The 19,877-nt window shown below is 33.0% G+C and overlaps 1 protein-coding gene across 1 annotated transcript in view; it reads right to left on the reverse strand.

The window, feature by feature from the left end:
- myo9ab (myosin IXAb) overlaps positions 1-19,877 on the reverse strand; it is a 123,919-nt gene that overhangs the window by 14,761 nt on the left and 89,281 nt on the right. The window contains exons 16-29 of the mRNA XM_016248860.1: positions 19,558-19,707; positions 17,774-17,878; positions 17,009-17,336; positions 14,633-14,997; positions 13,867-13,925; positions 12,322-13,050; positions 9,674-9,824; positions 7,648-7,739; positions 5,625-5,723; positions 2,899-3,010; positions 2,611-2,799; positions 2,486-2,533; positions 2,267-2,378; positions 1,613-1,674 (exon numbers count right to left, since the gene is read on the reverse strand). Of these exons, the coding sequence (XP_016104346.1) occupies positions 1,613-1,674; positions 2,267-2,378; positions 2,486-2,533; positions 2,611-2,799; positions 2,899-3,010; positions 5,625-5,723; positions 7,648-7,739; positions 9,674-9,824; positions 12,322-13,050; positions 13,867-13,925; positions 14,633-14,997; positions 17,009-17,336; positions 17,774-17,878; positions 19,558-19,707 (2,601 nt within the window). The remainder of the gene's footprint in view (positions 1-1,612; positions 1,675-2,266; positions 2,379-2,485; positions 2,534-2,610; positions 2,800-2,898; positions 3,011-5,624; positions 5,724-7,647; positions 7,740-9,673; positions 9,825-12,321; positions 13,051-13,866; positions 13,926-14,632; positions 14,998-17,008; positions 17,337-17,773; positions 17,879-19,557; positions 19,708-19,877) is intronic.

The raw sequence follows: 19,877 nt of genomic DNA on the forward strand, positions 1-19,877 counted from the left end.
CAGTGGCATTTTGGATTAATTGTAGAGGTTTGATAGAAGTGGCTGGAAGACCTGCCAAGAGAGCATTGCAATAGTCTAGCCTGGACAGAACAAGAGCTTGAACAAGGAGTTGTGAAGCATGTTCTGAAAGAAAGGGCCTGATCTTCCTAATGTTGTGTAAAGCAAATCTGCAGGATCGGACAGTTTTAGCAATCTGGTCTGAGAAAGTTAGCTGATCATCAATCACAACTCCAAGATTCCTAGCTGTTTTTGAAGGAGTTATGGTTGATGTGCCTAACTGGATGGTGAAATTGTGATGAAACGATGGGTTTGATGGAACCACAAGCAGTTCTGTCTTGGCAAGGTTGAGCTGAAGGTGATGGTCCTTCATCCAGCAAGAAATGTCTGTTAGACATGCTGAGATGCGAGCAGCTATCGTCGGATCATCAGGATGGAATGAGAGGTAGAGTTGAGTGTCATCAGCATAGCAGTGATATGAAAAGCCATGTTTCTGAATGACAGAACCTAGAGATGACACGTAGACAGAGAAGAGAAGTGGTCCAAGAACTGAGCCCTGAGGCACCCCAGTAGCTAGATGTTGTGACTTGGACACCTCACCTCTACAAGATATCTTGAAGGACCTATCTGAGAGATAAGACTCAAACCACTGGAGTGTGGTTCCTGAGATGCCCTTTGCCAATAGGCTTGACATCTGGTGGTTAACTGTGTCAAAAGCAGCGGACAGATCCAGCAAGATAAGTATAGAAGATTTGGAAGCCGCACTTGCCAGTCTTAGGGCTTCAACAACTGAGAGCAAGGCAGTCTCGTTTGAATGTCTATATATTACTTCATAATTCTGACTAAAATATACATTCCACTGAAACATTTGTAGTTGGGCAATAAATGTGACATATGTAGAATTTTAAACCTACAAGTAAGTGTATTTAGCACTAACTAAAGTGAATGTAATGGGGTAATCAAAATAGCCTAGTCTGTGCTTTTGTTCTTATTTCTTTTTATTTTTAGTTTAGTGAATTTAACTTCTGCTTTAAAAGCATTATTTTTGTTTTTAGATTTTTTTGTTTTTAGAATGTTACAATGTTAGAATGAAATGTGATTTTAACCCTTTTTTGCACATAATATAAGCCTACATGGTTACATTCACTTCATTTGTTTTCAAAGCCTTTAATATGTATTGTTTAGTTGGACAACATTGGGCAGTATGTGAAATATTATATATATATATATATATATATAAAATACAGATTTTTAAAAATACAAATACAAAAATGAAAATACCGAGATATATACAGTATATCGCAAATCAGCCAAAAAATGCCAAGATATGAATATTTGGCCATATCACCCAGCCCTACTGTACAGCCTTCAAAACCATCCAACTTCAAGCTTTAAAATGACTTTAAACAGAAAACCTTCAAACTTCAAGCTTTAAATCTACTTCAGGCTTTCTCAAGCCAACATCAGAGTTTGTCTCTACGAAACTTTTGACTGTAATGAAGGTTTGAGGCACAAAGATTCTGTGATTCAAAGACGAGTCATATACAACTGATGATCATTTGTCATGAGAGAGAAAACTCAGAGACACAGTAAGGGTATTTTAAAGCGTTCTTACCTTCTTACTGCATGTGGTGGTCATCCTCAGACAGCACTTCCTGTGACATGCATAGCGACAGACTGAAGAAAACCAGAAACAACAAGCACACGGTTAACAGCGGATCAGAGCACCAGCATCACGTTTCCCACTCACATCAACAGGAAAATGAGACTGAGAGACACAAGAGTCCGTTATCGATCACGTCCAGATGAAAACAGATGCATTTACAGGGAAAAAATCTGATTATGCTGCTCTCAAGACTAGCAGACAGACACTTAGTGGCTCCGATCAAAATACGGGAAAAGAGAAACTCCAGGCTATGATGAGTCAAAACCAGTATTATTAAAAATTAAAAATTAGAACTAGCTGAAACAAAAAATTAGGCAAGTAGCTGAAATAAAACACATTTAAGTTTTATATATTTTATTTAGTTTATTTTATTTCAAGTAAAGACATTTTTATATTTTTAGTTTTAGTTAATGATAATAATTCTGGCGCAAAAATAAATTTTCTTTAAGCACACTTTAATGCATTTTGTGAGAATTACAATACTGCTGTAAATAAGAGAACAAAATGAAAACACTCTTGTTCGAGTCCCATTTTTAACTATTACAATATTAAGTGTTTAAACTTTTCCAGGCTGAAATATAAAAATGACAGCGCTGAACGCACGTTTGCAGACACACGCTTTGTCCATTATCCAGATGAGAGACGAACAGAACTCGCAGTAGGTCGGGATGCTGTACTGAGTGGATTTAAAGATGTGACCCATGTGCTCTTCCACCTGCAGAGGGCAGCAGAGTGCTGAAGATGTTAACAGAGTTACCAAGAATTCATAAAGCCTATTACACAAGAATAATGATCTAAATGGAGTTTAAAACGAGGACTGACGGTGTCGGATTCCTTTTTCCTCCTCTTCTTCCTCTCAGGTTTAGGAGCCTGAAAAACAAACACAAAATCTCAGAAGAGTTTTGGTGGACGATGCTTGTTTGTGGACCAAGAGAGAGATGCTTTACCTTAGTGATGGTTCCATTCATTGGCTTGTATTCCGTCATGAACTCATCGAGGAAGACTTTGAAGGTGTTGACCCAGACTTTAACCGGCGACTCGCTCCAGTCTCTCTGCTCCAGACGCATGTTCTTCTCTAAGATGTGTTCGAACAGAGCGTAGAGATCTTTGTAACGAATGCTCCGGCCATCATCCATCTGAGGGTGAGACACATTTAGGGCGAGAGTTTGGAGGTGAGAAGTTGTTTTCTGGGTTGCTTTGAAGTCACTGTAAAATTCTGGATGTCAGAAACTCACGGCCAGAGCAGTAGAGTACGAGTTGAAGATGTTGAGGCGGAACTCTTTCAGAGCCTTCTTGAAAACCACATCCACAGGTGTGTCCTTCTGACTGTCTTCAGCTTCTAGATCGCTGATCTACGAAACGTCAGATGAGAGATTTTTAATATCTTGGCTAATGCAACGATTCTTCCAATTTTAAATTATACCTCCATTAAACACATTTTACCGTGACAATTCTTATTAAATTGTGTAAAACCTTTCTTGTGCAAACTGAAAGAGACACTTTTATGCAAGAAATATTTTACAAATTATTTACACAGATATAAAAAACGATTGCAAAAATTCTAGTCATACAGAACCATTCTTAGGTAAATTGAATGTGACGGGTTACACAAGAATGGTTTTACGAACAATTTGCAGAGAAGTGTTTTAAAATATTCATACTTAAATTGTGCCGATAATATTAAGTCACACATTTTATCATTCTTAAAAATTGTTGCATAAAACCTTTCTTACATAAGTTGTGCAAAACCATTCTTGCCTAAATAGAATGTGACAGGTTAAACAAATGGTTTATGAACAATTTGCAAGATATTTGTTTGTAAAAATATTGTTACATTGATTATGGTGACAATACTAGTTGCACAAAACCATTCTTTCATAACAAATGCTGCGCAAAACTGTTCTTACAAAAATTGTCGTAAAAAACATTATTACGTAAATTGATTGTCTCAGGCTGACGAACAACTGGCAAAGATATTTGTTTGTAAAAATATTCTTATGTAAATTATTGCAGCAACACTAGTTGCACCAAACCATTCTTGTATAAACGTTTGTTAAAAGTTTTCTTACTTAAATTGTCACGTAAAACAATTCTTATAAAAACTGGATATGGAAGATTACAGAAGTATACAGTGTATAAACAATTCAGAAGTTTACAAAAGAATAGTTTTAAAAACAATTTATACAGATAATCACTCGTAAAATTATATCGAGACAATTCTACTGTCTACCATTTTTACGTAAATTATTAGGTAAATCTATTCTTTCGTAAATTGTAACAAAACCAGTTTTAGGTAAACTTAAATGCAACCGTTTACACAAGAACGGCTTTACGAACAATTTACACAGAAATTAATTCGCAAAACTATTAAGTAAATTGTAGTGACAATTATAGTCGCACAAAAACATTCTAACGTAAATTGTTGCGTAAGAATAGTTTTATGAACAATTTACACAGAAATTAATTTGTGAAACTATTCTAAAGTAAATTATAGTGACATTTCTAAAGTTGCACAAAAAACATTGTAATAAAACATTCTTATATAAATTGTTGCATAAAAGTATTCTTTCAAAAAAGTCTCATAAAACCATTAATATGTAAACTGAATGCGCAAGAATTCAATAAACAGTTTACACAAGAATTGTTTTTATGAACAATTTACACAGAAATTAATTTGTAAAACCATTATAGAATTATAGAAAACCATTGTACAATTCCACAGCTGCACAAAAACATTCTAGTGTGAATTGTTGTGTAAAAGTATTTTGTAAACAATGCAACATTTAACGCTATAATGATTTACAAACAATTTAACAATTAGTAAATATATCAAGTAAATTGTAGTGACAATTCTACAGTTGCGCAAAAAACATTCTAATGTCAACTGTTGCATAAAACTATTCTTTTGAAAATTGTCACATAAAACTATTAATACTTTACACAGAAATTCATTAGTAAAACTTAATTTTAGTGACAATTCTACAGTTGCGCAAAAAACATTCTAATGTCAACTGTTGCATAAAACTATTCTTTTGAAAATTGTCACATAAAACTATTAATACTTTACACAGAAATTCATTAGTAAAACGTAATTTTAGTGACAATTCTACAGTTGCGCAAAAATATTCTAATGTTAACTGTTGCGTAAAACTATTCTTTCGAAAATTGTCACATACAACTATTAATACTTTACACAGAAATTCATTAGTAAAACTTAATTGTAGTGACAATTCTACAGTTGTGCAAAAAACATTCTAATGTCAACTGTTACGTAAAACTATTCTTTTGAAAATTGTCACATAAATCTATTAATACTTTACACAGAAATTCATTAGTAAAACGTAATTTTAGTGACAATTCTACAGTTGCGCAAAAATATTCTAATGTTAACTGTTGTGTAAAACTATTCTTTTGAAAATTGTCACATAAATCTATTAATACTTTACACAGAAATTCATTAGTGAAACGTAATTGTAGTGACAATTCTATATTTGTGCAAAAACATTCTAATGTCAACTGTTGCGTAAAACTATTCTTTCGAAAATTGTCACTTACAACTATTAATACTTTACACAGAAATTCATTAGTAAAACTTAATTGTAGTGACAATTCTACAGTTGTGCAAAAATATTCTAATGTCAACTGTTGCATAAAACTATTCTTTTGAAAATTGTCGCTTAATACTATTAATACTTTACAAAGAAATTCATTAGTGAAACATAATTTTAGTGACAATTCTACAGTTGCGCAAAAACATTCTAATGTTAACTGTTGCGTAAAACTATTCTTTCGAAAATTGTCACATAAAACTATTAATAATTTACACAGAAATTCATTAGTAAAACCATTATAGAATTATAGAAAACCATTGTACAATTCCACAGCTGCACAAAAACATTCTAGTGTGAATTGTTGTGTAAAAGTATTTTGTAAACAATGCAACATTTAACGCTATAATGACCTCCTGTCGTTGAGCTCTGAATCTGCGGAGCGCTCCCTGGTGGACATCTTTTTATCTCCATGTTTGCTCTTACTCCAGAACCGCATTTTGCCTCTGACCCTAAAAATGGAAAAAAAGATTATATGTGACACTGGACCGCAAAACCAGTCATAAGGGTACATTTTTTAAAATTAAGATTTATACATTATTTGAAAGCTGAATAAATAAAGCTTTCCATTGATGTATGGTTTGTTAGGATAGGAATAATTAGCCGAGATACAACTATTTGAAAATCTGGAATCTGAAGGTGCAAAAAAATTAATCTAAATATTGAGAAAATCGCCTTTAAAGCTGTCCAAATGTGTGTGTGAGTGTGTGCGTGAATGTGTGCGTGCGTGTGAGTGTGTGTGTGTGCATGTGTGTGTGCATGCAGTGTGTGAGTGTGTGTGTGTGTGTGTGTGTGTGTGTGTGTGTGTGTGTGTGTGTGTGTGTCAGTAAGCAGCGCATTAATATAGACCAGTAACTAAAGGCTCTAATGCACACCAGTATAGGTGTGTGTATTGTAAGAGCTAGACAATATATGATGATATGTAACGGTATAGTAGTGGTGTCCCATATCTTCGGGGAATATTTTCACCCCACACACTCTGTTTCAAGGGGAAGGGGAAGGGGAAGAGGTATACAATAGAATTGGGGTTGGGCTTCAGTCTTAGTAAACAAAGTTTTGGTTACACTTTTTTTAAGGTGTCCTTGTTACAGTGTAATTATACATTTAGATACTGAGTAATATTAATTAACTACATCTACTTACTATATGGCTAGGATTAGGATTAGGGCTTGTCTTGGGGTGACTTGCATGTAATTATTTATTGTTATTATAATAGTAAGTACATGTAACATGTGTAACAAGGACACTTTAAAATAAAGTATTTATATTTTTATAAAGTATAAATAAAATAAAGTTTTTATGAACAAAAAAAAAATCTCCACATTCACGCTGCTTTTGACCAATTCTATGGGACTATAAAATACTAACAATTATTATGATTTTATTGTAATTATCATTAAATATATTAAACTAACAAAGAAATATGTTGTAATAATACAATTTTACTGTAAAAATTAATTAAATTAAATTAAATTTTAAAATTATTTATTTGAATTACAATTAAATAAACGTACTGTAAAATTACAATACTAATTTTCACGCTGCTTTTGACCAATTCTATAGGACTATAAAATAGTAACAATTATTATGATTTTATTGTAATTATCATTAAATATATTAAACTAACAAAGAAATATGTTGTAATAATACAATTTTACTGTAAAAATTAATTAAATTAAATTAAAATTTAAAATTATTTATTTGAATTACAATTAAATAAACGTACTGTAAAATTACAATACTAATTTTCACGCTGCTTTTGACCAATTCTATAGGACTATAAAATAGTAACAATTATTATGATTTTATTGTAATTATCATTAAATATATTAAACTAACAAAGAAATATGTTGTAATAATACAATTTTACTGTAAAAATTAATTAAATTAAATTAAAATTTAAAATTATTTATTTGAATTACAATTAAATAAACGTACTGTAAAATTACAATACTAATTTTCACGCTGCTTTTGACCAATTCTATAGGACTATAAAATAGTAACAATTATTATGATTTTATTGTAACTATCATTAAATATATTAAACTAATTAAGAAATATATTGTAATAAAATTTTACTGTAAAAATTATAAAAAACATTTTTTTAATTAAATTAAAAATGATTACATTTTAAAATGATTTATTTGAATTTTAATTAATTTTGCAAACGTACTGTAAAATTACAATACTAATTTTGTCTCAGTTTCTTTCTTTTTTTAAACAAACATTTTTTAACTTGGCAGCCTGACTGCGCGATATGACAACTGATTCTTTCTATATATTATGCAGCTCTAAAATAGTGAGTGTTGTGTTCATCAGCAAGTAGAATTATTATTAGTATTATTATTATAGTAGAAGGAAAGAATCCCATCTGACCTGCCGTCGGTTTGCGCGATCGACTTCCTGAGCGAATCCATTTTCCCAAGATCCCCCGACGACATGGTCTTCTGGATCCTCTTCTGCTCTTTCTGAGAAACAAACCCAGAATCAGATGCTTCGTGAACATCAGACCGGACTGAACAGTATATTCTCAGATCTGGTTCTGTAAAGCTCTCTGAAGAAAAAACAACCCATGACACCAAACCCAAGAGAACGAGGGGCAGCACGAGAGAAAGAGAGAGTATTTAAGATCAGAGAATGAATCCGTGTTAATGCATCTTGACTCGCAAACTCCATATTCAGCAACGGCTGCAGCTCAGGTAGAGATCAGACACCACGAACTCTCTCAGCTTCATCCAGTCAGGGTTATTAGTCTTCTGTTTGATTAGTCCGGCAGAGAAAGTCCGACAGTGAGCTTTTGCACACTCACCAAACCTTAAACTATTGGCGCACACCAAATTCTGTCATCGTTTATCTCCCCTTAAGTCGTTTCAAATCCCTTTGACTTTTTTCTTCCATCAGAAACTATTATAGCTGATTTATTGATTTTTAAATTTTTTAAAATAATTTTGTCATGGTTTTTTTATTTTAATTTTTTTTAATATTTTATTTAGTTTAAGTTCATGGTTATTTAAAGTAACTCTTTTTTATTGTTATTTTAATTAGTAAAAAAAAAAAGTAATTTTCATTTGACTGATTTTACGTGAAATAAAATTACAGGTTTTGTATATTTTATTTGATCTCAATTAATGTTTATTTTAAGAAACAATTTTTCATTGTTTTAGTTTTAGTTAACTATAATAACAAGAGTCCCCACAGCTCCTTTATTACTTTTTTAATTCATCTTTATTTTTATAATTTTTCGTTTTCATTTAGATTTTGTTTAGTAAAATAAAAAGATTTCTCCCACGGGTCTTTTTTCATTTTATTTATTTATTTATTTTTACAATTTTACTCATTTTAGTGAAATATTACAAAAAAAAAATTTTTTAATCTCAATAAAAATTTATTGAAGTCATTTTTTTTTAACTTTTTTTTTATTTCTAATTAACTAAAAATACCGAAGGGTCCTTAAAAGTATCTATATTTTATTATTATTATTATTTTTTTTATAAAAGTGGTTTAAAAGGCTGAAAAGTGAAGTTTAGCATTTTATAAAACTTTGTTTTTGTCAAACCCTGTGTTATTAGAAATGTAAAGAACTGTATTTAAATAAATAAATATTTTATTTAATTTCAGTTCATGTTTATTTAAAGTAACACTTTTTTATTGTTATTTTAATTCGTTTTTAAAAAATATTCATTTTCATTTTATAGATTTGACATGAAATAAAATTTCAAGTTTTGTATATTTTATTTGATCTCAATTAACGTTTATTTTAAGATTTGTTTTAATTGTTTTAGCTTTAGTTAACTATAATAACCAGAGTCCCCACAGCTCCTTTATTACATTTTTAATTAATCTTTATTTTTTTTTATAAGTTTTCGTTTTCATTTTGATTTGAGTGATTTTGTTTAGTAATTTTTTTTCTTCAATTTTACTAATTTTGTTTTCTACATTTTTTTTTATCTCAATTAAAATTTATTTTAAGTCGTTTTTTTTATTGTTTTATTTTTAATTAACTAAAACTAACGATGGGTCCTAAAAAGTATATATTTTTAATTTTTTTATTTTTTTAAAAGGCTTTAAAAGGCTGAAAAGTGAAGTTAAGCATTTTATAAACCTGTGTTTTTAGAACAGTTGTTTTTTTAATGGTTTGGGGTGTTACCATAGACTTAAAAAGGGTCTTAATCTTGATTTTAGATACCCTGAATAACCCACTGAACAAAAAATGAGATGGTGTTTGGCTACAGTGCAGTTAACGGTCTTCAAAACGAACGCCAAACGGGTTTGGAACGACACGAGGGCGATTTAGTGACAGAAATCTACATTTAGGTTAAACTACTCTGTTAAAAATGAGTGTGGATCCTGTGCTGGCTCAGAACGGATGAGTGTGCAGAGCTGCGCCGGGGCTCAGTTTTACCGTCTCAGGGGCGCCGGGGACGGCTCTGGCCTCGTCTTCGTCAGAGTGGAGCTGCGGAGCACGGCTCAGGTGATCAGAGCGAGTCCCGCGCATGCACGCTCTCTTTACACGAGCCGCTCTGATCACCTGATCGAGCACACTGACGTCAAAACTACCGACAGACACTCAGCACCCAAACTCATCTCACAGCTATACATGCAGCCTGATTTTACTCCGCTGAGCTGAAAAAACCTCTCATGCCTAAAACATGTATCGTAGCCACTCTCAAATCTCTCAGGAAGAAATATAATATGCATATTTATAATATAATATTTTATACCAAAATGTATATTAAAATATTTAATATAGATATAACATTACAGCAATAATGTACAGTAATATACAGTAATATAGAAAAAAAATGCATAAAAAATATAAAAATGTAATATAAATAAAAATACAATTATAATATAGTAATTAAAGTACAACTATAATAACTACTGTATATAACTATAAAAATCATAGTAGTTAAAGCATTAAAAATACTGGATTTATACTAAAACATTTTTGAAATTATATATATATATAATGTATAGATATACAGAAATATACATAACATATTACAAATAAAAATATACAATAGCAAATATAAATATTTAATATAAATGAAAATAAAATCATAGTATAGTAATATAGTTATTACAGTATAACTATAATAACTATGCTAATTAGTAAAGTATTATATAATATTTAAATATACAATAATATAGATAACGTATATTATAAATAACAAACATAATATACAAAAATGTAATATAAATAAAAATAAAATTATAGTACAACAACTATTAGCAATTAATTATTATTAGTTTTATACTAAAAACTATTTTGAAATAATATATATAATAGACGTACAGTAATATACATAAGATTTGTTACAAATAAAAATGTAACAAATAAAACATTATAGTACAGTAATTAAGTATAACTCTTACAACTATATTAATTAGTTATTAAAGTATTAGAAAACTAAAAACTATTTTTACATAATATATATAATATTTAGATATACAGTGATATAACATTTGTTATGCATAAAAATATTAATAAATAAAATAAAATTATAGTACAGTAATTAAGTATAACTATATTAATTATAGTAATTAAAGTATTAGAAAACTAAAAACTATTTTTAAATAATATATATAATATTTAGATATACAGTGATATAACATTTGTTATGCATAAAAATATTAATAAATAAAATAAAATTATAGTACAGTAATTAAGTATAACTATATTAATTATAGTAATTAAAGTATTAGAAAACTAAAAACTATTTTTAAATAATATATATAATATTTAGATATACAGTGATATAACATTTGTTATGCATAAAAATATTAATAAAAAAAAATTATAGTTCAGTAATTAAGTATAACTTTATTAATTATAGTAATTAACGTATTAGAAAACTAAAAACTATTTTTAAATAATATATATAATATTTAGATATACAGTGATATAACATTTGTTATGCATAAAAATATTAATAAAAAAAATTATAGTTCAGTAATTAAGTATAACTTTATTAATTATAGTAATTAACGTATTAGAAAACTAAAAACTATTTTTAAATAATATATATAATATTTAGATATACAGTGATATAGATAACATTTGTTATAAAAAAAATTATAGGATAGTAATAACTATAATAACAATACTAATTATAGTAAATAAAGTATTAAAAATACTGTTTTATACTAAAAACTTTTTTTTTTTTAAATAATACAAAAACCAAATTAATATACATTTTAAAAGAAAGTATTTCAAAATTGAAAAAAAATTCTGAACAAATAAAGTTCCTCACCTCTCTGTTTTTTAGCGATCTGAATCCTGCCTCTCTTTGGATCGCCTGTGATCGTTCCTGATTCACCAGGTCTTTATCCGACCTAAAACACACAGCAGAGCGGATCGACCCGCGTGACCACAACCAGAAACACCCGAACACGTCTGAATGCCACCGCATCAGACGCTAAAGATCAAAACAAGGGCACGCAAAAGTGACCCGTGGGTCAAAGACGAATAAGGGTTTACGCATAAAAACAATAAGTGTAATACTGCTTTAAATTGTTGTTGTTTTTCCTAAAAAAAAAAGTAAAAGTTTTCCGTTTAATTTAATTGCACTTTTGTTTTTGTTTTTCTGAGCAAAAAATAAATATCATACATTTTCCCCCTGATTTAGACCCACTATTCAGTGTAACAATCTTCTCAGGCATATTTACAGCAAAAATCCAGACGAATTACTTTCACCCCAAATACTAATTAGTTGTAATTTTACATTTTTAAAGCATTTGCCACTATCCTAGGTTTTGCCCCATTTGTCAGTAAGAACTTTTTACTCATTTAAAACACAATCAAATTGAATATGCTCACTTATTATTTTATATATTTTAATATGCACATGTCAGAATAAGCATGTTTTTAAAAATGTTTTACATAAATATTGTGTTACACTGAATGACAATGTAACTTTGTTACATTTTGTTATTTTACAAAGCCCCTGATATAACTTCACTGTAAACCACAGCTTCACGGGGATTATTGCTTTAATCTAATCTTGAGTTGAGTGAATCGTTACATCCCTAATCTTGACGTGAACTCACTTGGAGAAGGTCAGTCGGCTGCGTTTGGGAGAGAAGGCTTTCTCCTTCATACTGATGCTGATGCTCTGAGCTACGAGCTTCTTCTGAACCTCCTTCTTGGGCTCTGAAGCCACTTCTCGAACCGAGTCCCTCGAGTCCAGCTGGAGGGGTTTGGAAGAACAAGCCGCGATGGTTTGAGGATCTGGAGAAGACGAGCCAATCTCCTCAGCGTCCATCGTCTCGTGTTTCTGCAGAGCTTCCAGGCTGCTTTGGTCCACAGGGATCTCCTTCTGCATGCGGATTATGACCACAACGGACTCCTTTTTCTCCCGAGCTTGCTTGAGCGGGCTGCTGTCCTCATCTGCGATGTAGAAGTGAGGTTTGAAGGAGGCCAGACTGCTCTGGTTCTCCTCCATCGGCTCGGGTTCGGGACAGCCGAGGAGCTCGAAGCTTCCCTGGCTCTCCGAGGGAAGGTGTCTGGAGAGAGGGCTCGGAGCGGGAAGCGCGTCGTCCACTGAAGCGGAGCGCACTTTGAGCAGCTCTAAACTGAAGGTGGCTTGCTGGAGCTCCCGCTGCCTCCTGCTTTGGCGTTTGGAGCGGCTCTTCAGCGTACTGCCGTCTACGCTTCTGAGAGGTTCTCCTCTCTCCTCTTGGACTTCGGGTGGGTTTTGTTGGGCGTGTAAACTTTTGCTCACAGTGTTTTCACAGAGGCTTTTCTCTCCACGTCGCTGCTCTCGAAGAATGCGGCACCTTGGGAAAAAACAACATACATTTATGACACTTTCATCCGATAGGGACATAAACTAGATGTTTGATAAATCAAGAAAATATTTATTATTTAGTTTTCTCCTTTTTCTTCTTGCCTATTTAGATGTTTATTTGTATGCTTATTAGTGCTGTCAAACGATTAATCGCAAATAATCGCATCCAACATAAAGGTTTTAGTTTGAATAATATATGCGTGTATATTTATTATGTACATATAAATACACACACATGCATAGTATATATTTTGAATGTATTTGCATGTCTATATTTATATATATTCAATACATTTTTATTCATATAATATAATTTATATTATAAATAAATATATTTAATATATAAAACTAAAATGTTTCTGAAATATATACATGCATGTGTGTGTATTTGTATATGCATAATTAATATACAAAGTACACATACATATATTATGCAAGATTGATGGATGCGATTAATCGTTTGACAGCACTAATGCTTATATTATTGTGACTATATGTTCATCGTTATGTGGGCATTTATCATGCTTGCTTGATACTTTCTTAATTCTATAACAGTTTGATACTTGTATTGTGCCTTGAGATGCTCATGTGCTTTTCATTAATAAAAAAACATCAAGTAAATATTAAGACGCTTTATGGACACCTCTTATGTTTATTTCTGCTTTAGCAACCAAAATAGGTCCAATAGGAAATCGCAAAAGTGGAACAAACTGACGAAACATCAACACTCTCCAAACGTCGACTGTCCAATCAGATTAGTCTACGCAAAACCACTAGCCAATCAGAACATAGCCGCAGTGGTGACTTCTCTAAGGTCACCGGAGAGGGACTGTGGGAGGCAGAAGGATTATGGGTCTTGTACGTCTGCCAAGAGAAGGATTATCCTCATTTGGCATATTCTGTGGGCAAGGTGTTAAACTAATGCTAACTCCCCTTTTCAACAAGTCACCACCAACAAACAGCGAGTAACTCTTGCAGCACTTCAATTCTGACATACTCATTTTATTGAGTTAATTCCTGGAAACCCAGACTAACAAGATCTTGCATAGAGTGTTGCCCATGCAACATAATAAAATAAAAACGTATGGGAAGCCAAGAGGATGTAAAGTCCCTGGAGAAAGCACTGGCCATTACTCAGAGTAAAATGTCCTGTCACGCTGTAGAAGAGCTCTGACAGGCCGTGATTCATCCCTGAGGTTACAGCAATTGTGCCATGTAGCCATCTTCTTTTTAAAGCCCGATAAATAAAGACACACACACATAAATCGACGTGGAAAGCCAGGCAATCCAAACGGCACTTGCCGTTATATGCTCTAGTGCACATTTTAATCTATTCTTCTTCTTCATCATCATCCGCTTTCAAACAAGTTTTAATATTGAAACCCAATCTGTCAAAATAATGTGCCCGATTACAGCGAAAACAAGAAAGTGATGTTAACTCCATGTTAATTAAGCAATGTTAATTCCTCAGATATCAACACCAATGCAATTAACAAGCCGAAATCATTTGGTAAAAACTGATTAAGAGTCAATCCCCCCCCTCCTCGTATAAATAACAGAGCTTTTGGTACCATGAAAACCGATCCTTCTGCACCATTCTGGCAGGCCATGCAGGCAGCAATATCCTCCAGCATTCGGGACAGCTTGTTCTGAAGCAGCCGATGTAGAGTGAGAAGAGTCGAGTTAAGGAAGACATCCTTGCCTTCCTTGACACAGTCTGGCCAGAACCAGCACATGGCAAGGAAGGAACAGAGAACCTCGACCGGCGAGTGCTCACTGAGGCAGAGCTCGATGAGCGAGGTGAGGTAGATGCATGGCCTGGCATCCCGTTTGGTCTGCTCTGCCATTGGAGCTGACCCCGTCTCATGGGCAGTGCTGGTAGTGTTAGTTGTTCCTCTTCTATGGATCCCTTCCCAATCTCTGGCTGTGTACAGGACTGTTAAATAAGCCCCGATTATTAGTCAGCTCACAGCCATATGCTGACTGACTGGCTTAGTCATTCCCATCCCCCTATGGGTTCAATGGTAAACACTGAGGGTCTGGTAATTGGAAATTATGGGGTAGCTCCCAAACTGGCTTTTGAGAACACTTTGCTTGGCTGTGTGTATAAGTTTTTGCAGCCAAAGATATATTTTTGGAATGATCAAGACTTTCCAACTTCAAGCATGTCTTGTCAAATACTTCAGCTAATGAAATAAACTTAAAAGCTGAGCTAGTTCACAGCTTGATATTAAAGAGCCTTTCCAGATACTACAGCCCGTTTGCTCATAAATAATGTTAATTTTCAATTGGGAGAATTGGGGGGAAAAAAAACTTTGTTTGAAGTGGATTGTTTCTGTCCTGGATGCCAGTAAAGAGTCCATACAGAGTTTCAGACTAAAATACACTATATATAGTAACAACTACGATGTTTTAAACTAGTGCTGTCAAATGATTAATTGCGATTAACTGCATCCAAAATAAAAGTTTTTGTTTGCATAATATGTGTGTGTGTTCTGTGTATATTTATGTATATATGAATACACACACATAGGGTATATATTTTGAACATATTTACATGTATTCACACGTCTATATTTATATTCATATAATTTATATTATAAATAAATATATTTAATATATAAAAATAAAATGTTTCTGAAATATATACATGCATGTGTGTGTATTTGTATATGCATAATTAATATACAAAGTACACATACATATATTATGCAAGATTGATGGATGCAATTAATCGTTTGACAGCACTAATGCTTATATTATTGTGACTATATGTTCATCGTTATGTGGGCATTTATCATGCTTGCTTGATACTTTCTTAATTCTATAACAGTTTGATACTTGTATTGTGCCTTGAGATGCTCATGTGCTTTTCATTAATAAAAAAACATCAAGTAAATATTAAGACGCTTTATGGACACCTCTTATGTTTATTTTTGCTTTAGCAACCAAAATAGGTCCAATAGGAAATCGCAAAAGTGGAACAAACAGACGAAACATCAACACTCTCCAAACGTCGACTGTCCAATCAGATTAGTCTACGCAAAACCACTAGCCAATCAGAACATAGCCGGTGTCTAAAAGATGTGGAGAGAGATTTTGGACCAATGAGATTCATTTTCATCGTTTTAATTAAAATTTTTGTATTTTATTTATTATATTTTTAATACTAAAATATAAAATGCTATTAAAAACAATAAAAACAAAGACTCTTCATCTCATCCTAGACCTATGAGTGACATCTACATATATGCATTACTTTTTTAATATAACATTGACTAAAAGCTCATTAATCAAGTGAGGAAAAAATAGATCAATAAAACAATTAGATTATTTTGATGCTAAAACTCTCAAATAAAAATACTAAAATACCATTTTGTTTTTAAAAGGAAATTAAATAAAATATTTTAATAAATAAAGTATAACATTAGTTTTATGCTAAAAATCTCTTACTATTTAAAAAAAAAGAAATTGAATAAAATATTGAAAAAAATACATCTACATATATAATCTACATATTTATTAATAAATTACTAATAGCTCATAAATATGTTTAATCTGTCCATTTATCATAATTGATTCATTAACATCCTTTATTATAAATCATTACAATGATACAATTAAAATATAGTATAACAATTATAATATTTTTATGCTAAAAATCTAAAAGGAAAAAAAAAACATTTAAAAAATGTATTTTTTTTTTACGGAAATAAATATATTTCAAATCTGAAAAAATGACTCTTCACCTCATCTTACACCTATGAGAGACATCTCTCTCATAAATAAGCTTAATTAGTTCATTTATCATAGATTACTCTGTTTCATAATCACAAGCAGACATTTATTCAAGGTTAGGTTCAAGTACACAGGTTCGATTCCCAGGGAAAGCATGAACTGACCCAAATTTGTCCCTTTAACGCAATGCAATCTCTTCGATTAAACACATCTGGCAAAGGCATTGGTGTAGGTGTTGACTGACCTGTGGCGCTCGCGCTGCCCCCTGCAGGCGGCCTGTAGCGTGACGGCGGCACGGCGCTGCTGCAGGAAGCTGTGTCTCTGTCTGAGGCTCCTCCAGACAGACTGTATGAGGCGCGCGGCCGAGTGTTGCATCTGCAGGACTCTCCTCCAGCGCGTCTGGATGATCAGCGCCGCTCTCCTCCGCCGCAGGAACAGCCGGCGCTCTCTGAAGCCTCTCCAGGCCGCCTGCAGACGCAGCGCCGCCCCCTGCTGGAGCTCCGCGTCAGCACGAGTCAGACAGGCCCTCCACCAGCGCTGAGCGCAGAAACACACACAACACTGATTACTGTGCTGTACACACTGCATAATAGTTACTAACATAGCATGTGATTGATAAGTTATGACGTCTGTGTTCGGAAAACATACTGGCTGACCTCTCCTTTACTATTCATTTTATTAGATTTTTTTATTTGCATTTGTGTTATAATGTATTACTGAGTTACTGCTTTATCGTACATTTGTATTTTTGTTCTGATTTCATTGTATTACCCTGTATTTTATTTTATGCTGTGGTTCACCCTCTGCTTAAGAAACCTAATCTTGATCCATCCATCCTCAGTCATTTCAGACCTATTTCTAAGTTGCCTTTTATCTCAAAGCTATTAGAGAGAGTTGTTTATCATGAGTTGAACTCCTATATCAGTATGTCCAGTGTTTTAGATACTCTTTAGTCGGGTTTTAGATCACTGCACAGCACAGAGGCGCTCTCTGAAGCCTCTCCAGGCCGCCTGCAGACGCAGCGCCGCCCCCTGCTGGAGCTCCGCGTCAGCACGAGTCAGACAGGCCCTCCACCAGCGCTGAGCGCAGAAACACACACAACACTGATTACTGTGCTGTACACACTGCATAATAGTTACTAACATAGCATGTGATTGATAAGTTATGACGTCTGTGTTCGGAAAAAACATACTGGCTGACCTCCCCTTTACTATTCATTTTATTAGATTTTTTTATTTGCATTTGTGTTATAATGTATTACTGAGTTACTGCTTTATCGTACATTTGTATTTATTTTGTTCTGATTTTATTGTATTACCCTGTATTTTATTTTATGCTGTGGTTCACCCTCTGCTTAAGAAACCTCATCTTGATCCATCCATCCTCAGTCATTTCAGACCTATTTCTAAGTTGCCTTTTATCTCAAAGCTATTAGAGAGAGTTGTTTATCATGAGTTGAACTCCTATATCAGTATGTCCAGTGTTTTAGATACTCTTTAGTCGGGTTTTAGATCACTGCACAGCACAGAAACTGCACTGTTGAAGGTTAGCAATGACCTTTTGCAAGTTCTCGAAACTGGTTCATATGCGGTGCTTGTTTTGTTGGATTTAAGTGCGGCATTCAATACAATTGATCATAGTATTCTGTTACATCGGTTGGAAAAGTTGGTGGGTATTCAGGGTGTCGCTCTGCAGTGGTTGGCCTCTTATCTCAAAGACAGAACCTTCTCAGTGAGCATTGGGAAGTTTTCTTCTTTGTCGGCTCCTTTGTCATGCGGTGTGCCCCAAGGGTCTATTTTAGGCCCTCTTCTTTTTTCACTTTACATGCTTCCCTTGGTTGCCATTTTTAAGAAATATAAGATTTCATACCACTGCTATGCTGACGATACACAGTTCTATCCTCCAGTAAAAACTGACAGCAGTGATTCTTTGGATGTGCTCTACGACTGTCTTGAGGAGATAAAATGTTGGATGGCTAATCATTTTTTGCAATTAAACGAAAGCAAAAGTGAAATTCAGATTTTAGGTCACTCTAGGACTTCATCTGTTTTTAAGTTAGGGTTTCTCTCTGCCAGTGTTCAACCCTATGTAAGAAATCTTGGGGTTATATTTGATTCGTTACTCAGCTTTGAGAAACAAATTAGCACAGTGGTAAAGGGCAGCTTCTTCCACCTGAGATCAATTGCTAAACTGAAACAGTTTTTGCCCCACAAAGATCTGGAGACTGTAATCCATGCTTTCATAACATCACGCCTAGATTACTGTAATTCTCTTTACTGTAAATTTTGACTTGACTTACTGCCTTATTGCATGTTTTTAATTTTGTATTTTTGTTATTATATGATATTTTCTTCTAATTTTATTTGACAGAGTATTTCACTTTATTGTTTTTAATTTTGTATTTATTTTGCCCTAATTTTATTTTATTGCCTGATATTTTATTTTAATGCTTTATTGTATGTTTTAAATTAGTATTTGTGTTATTATGGATTATTTTGTTCAGATTTTATTTTATGGGCCTTTTTTACTGCTTTATTGTACATTTGAAATTTGTTGTATGTTTGTATTTGTATTTTTGTTATTATGCATTTTTTGCTCTAATTTATGTTATGGCCTAGTATTTTATTTTACTTGCTTTATTGTGTTTTAATGAATATATATATATTTTTTTTTAAGTATATCATTTTTAAAATAAAACCCAATAAGCCAATAAAATGAATAAATACCAGGTAAAATGAGACTCAAATGCAGTGTGTACCTGTATGAGTTGAGCGGCTTGTCTCTGTCTGCAGAAGCGTCTCCTCTCTTGCTGTGTCCTGAAGCTCCTCTGCAGACACACGATCCTCCTCAGCACCTCCTGATGAAGCTGCTCCTGCAGACGCTGCCGCAGACGCTCCCGCAGGAACACCTGAGACACACACACACACAGCGCTCAGTATCTCGGGACACGTGTGTGTGTGTGTGTGTATGTGTGTGTGAGTGTGTGTGAGAGAGTGTGTAAGAGAGAGAGTGTGTGTGAGTGTGTGTGAGAGAAAGTGTGTGTGTGTGTGTGTGTGAGGGAGTGAGTGTGTGTGTGTG

Source organism: Sinocyclocheilus grahami, unplaced genomic scaffold (genome assembly GCF_001515645.1).
Source record: "Sinocyclocheilus grahami isolate Dianchi unplaced genomic scaffold, SAMN03320097.WGS_v1.1 scaffold895.1, whole genome shotgun sequence".
NCBI lineage: Eukaryota > Metazoa > Chordata > Actinopteri > Cypriniformes > Cyprinidae > Sinocyclocheilus > Sinocyclocheilus grahami.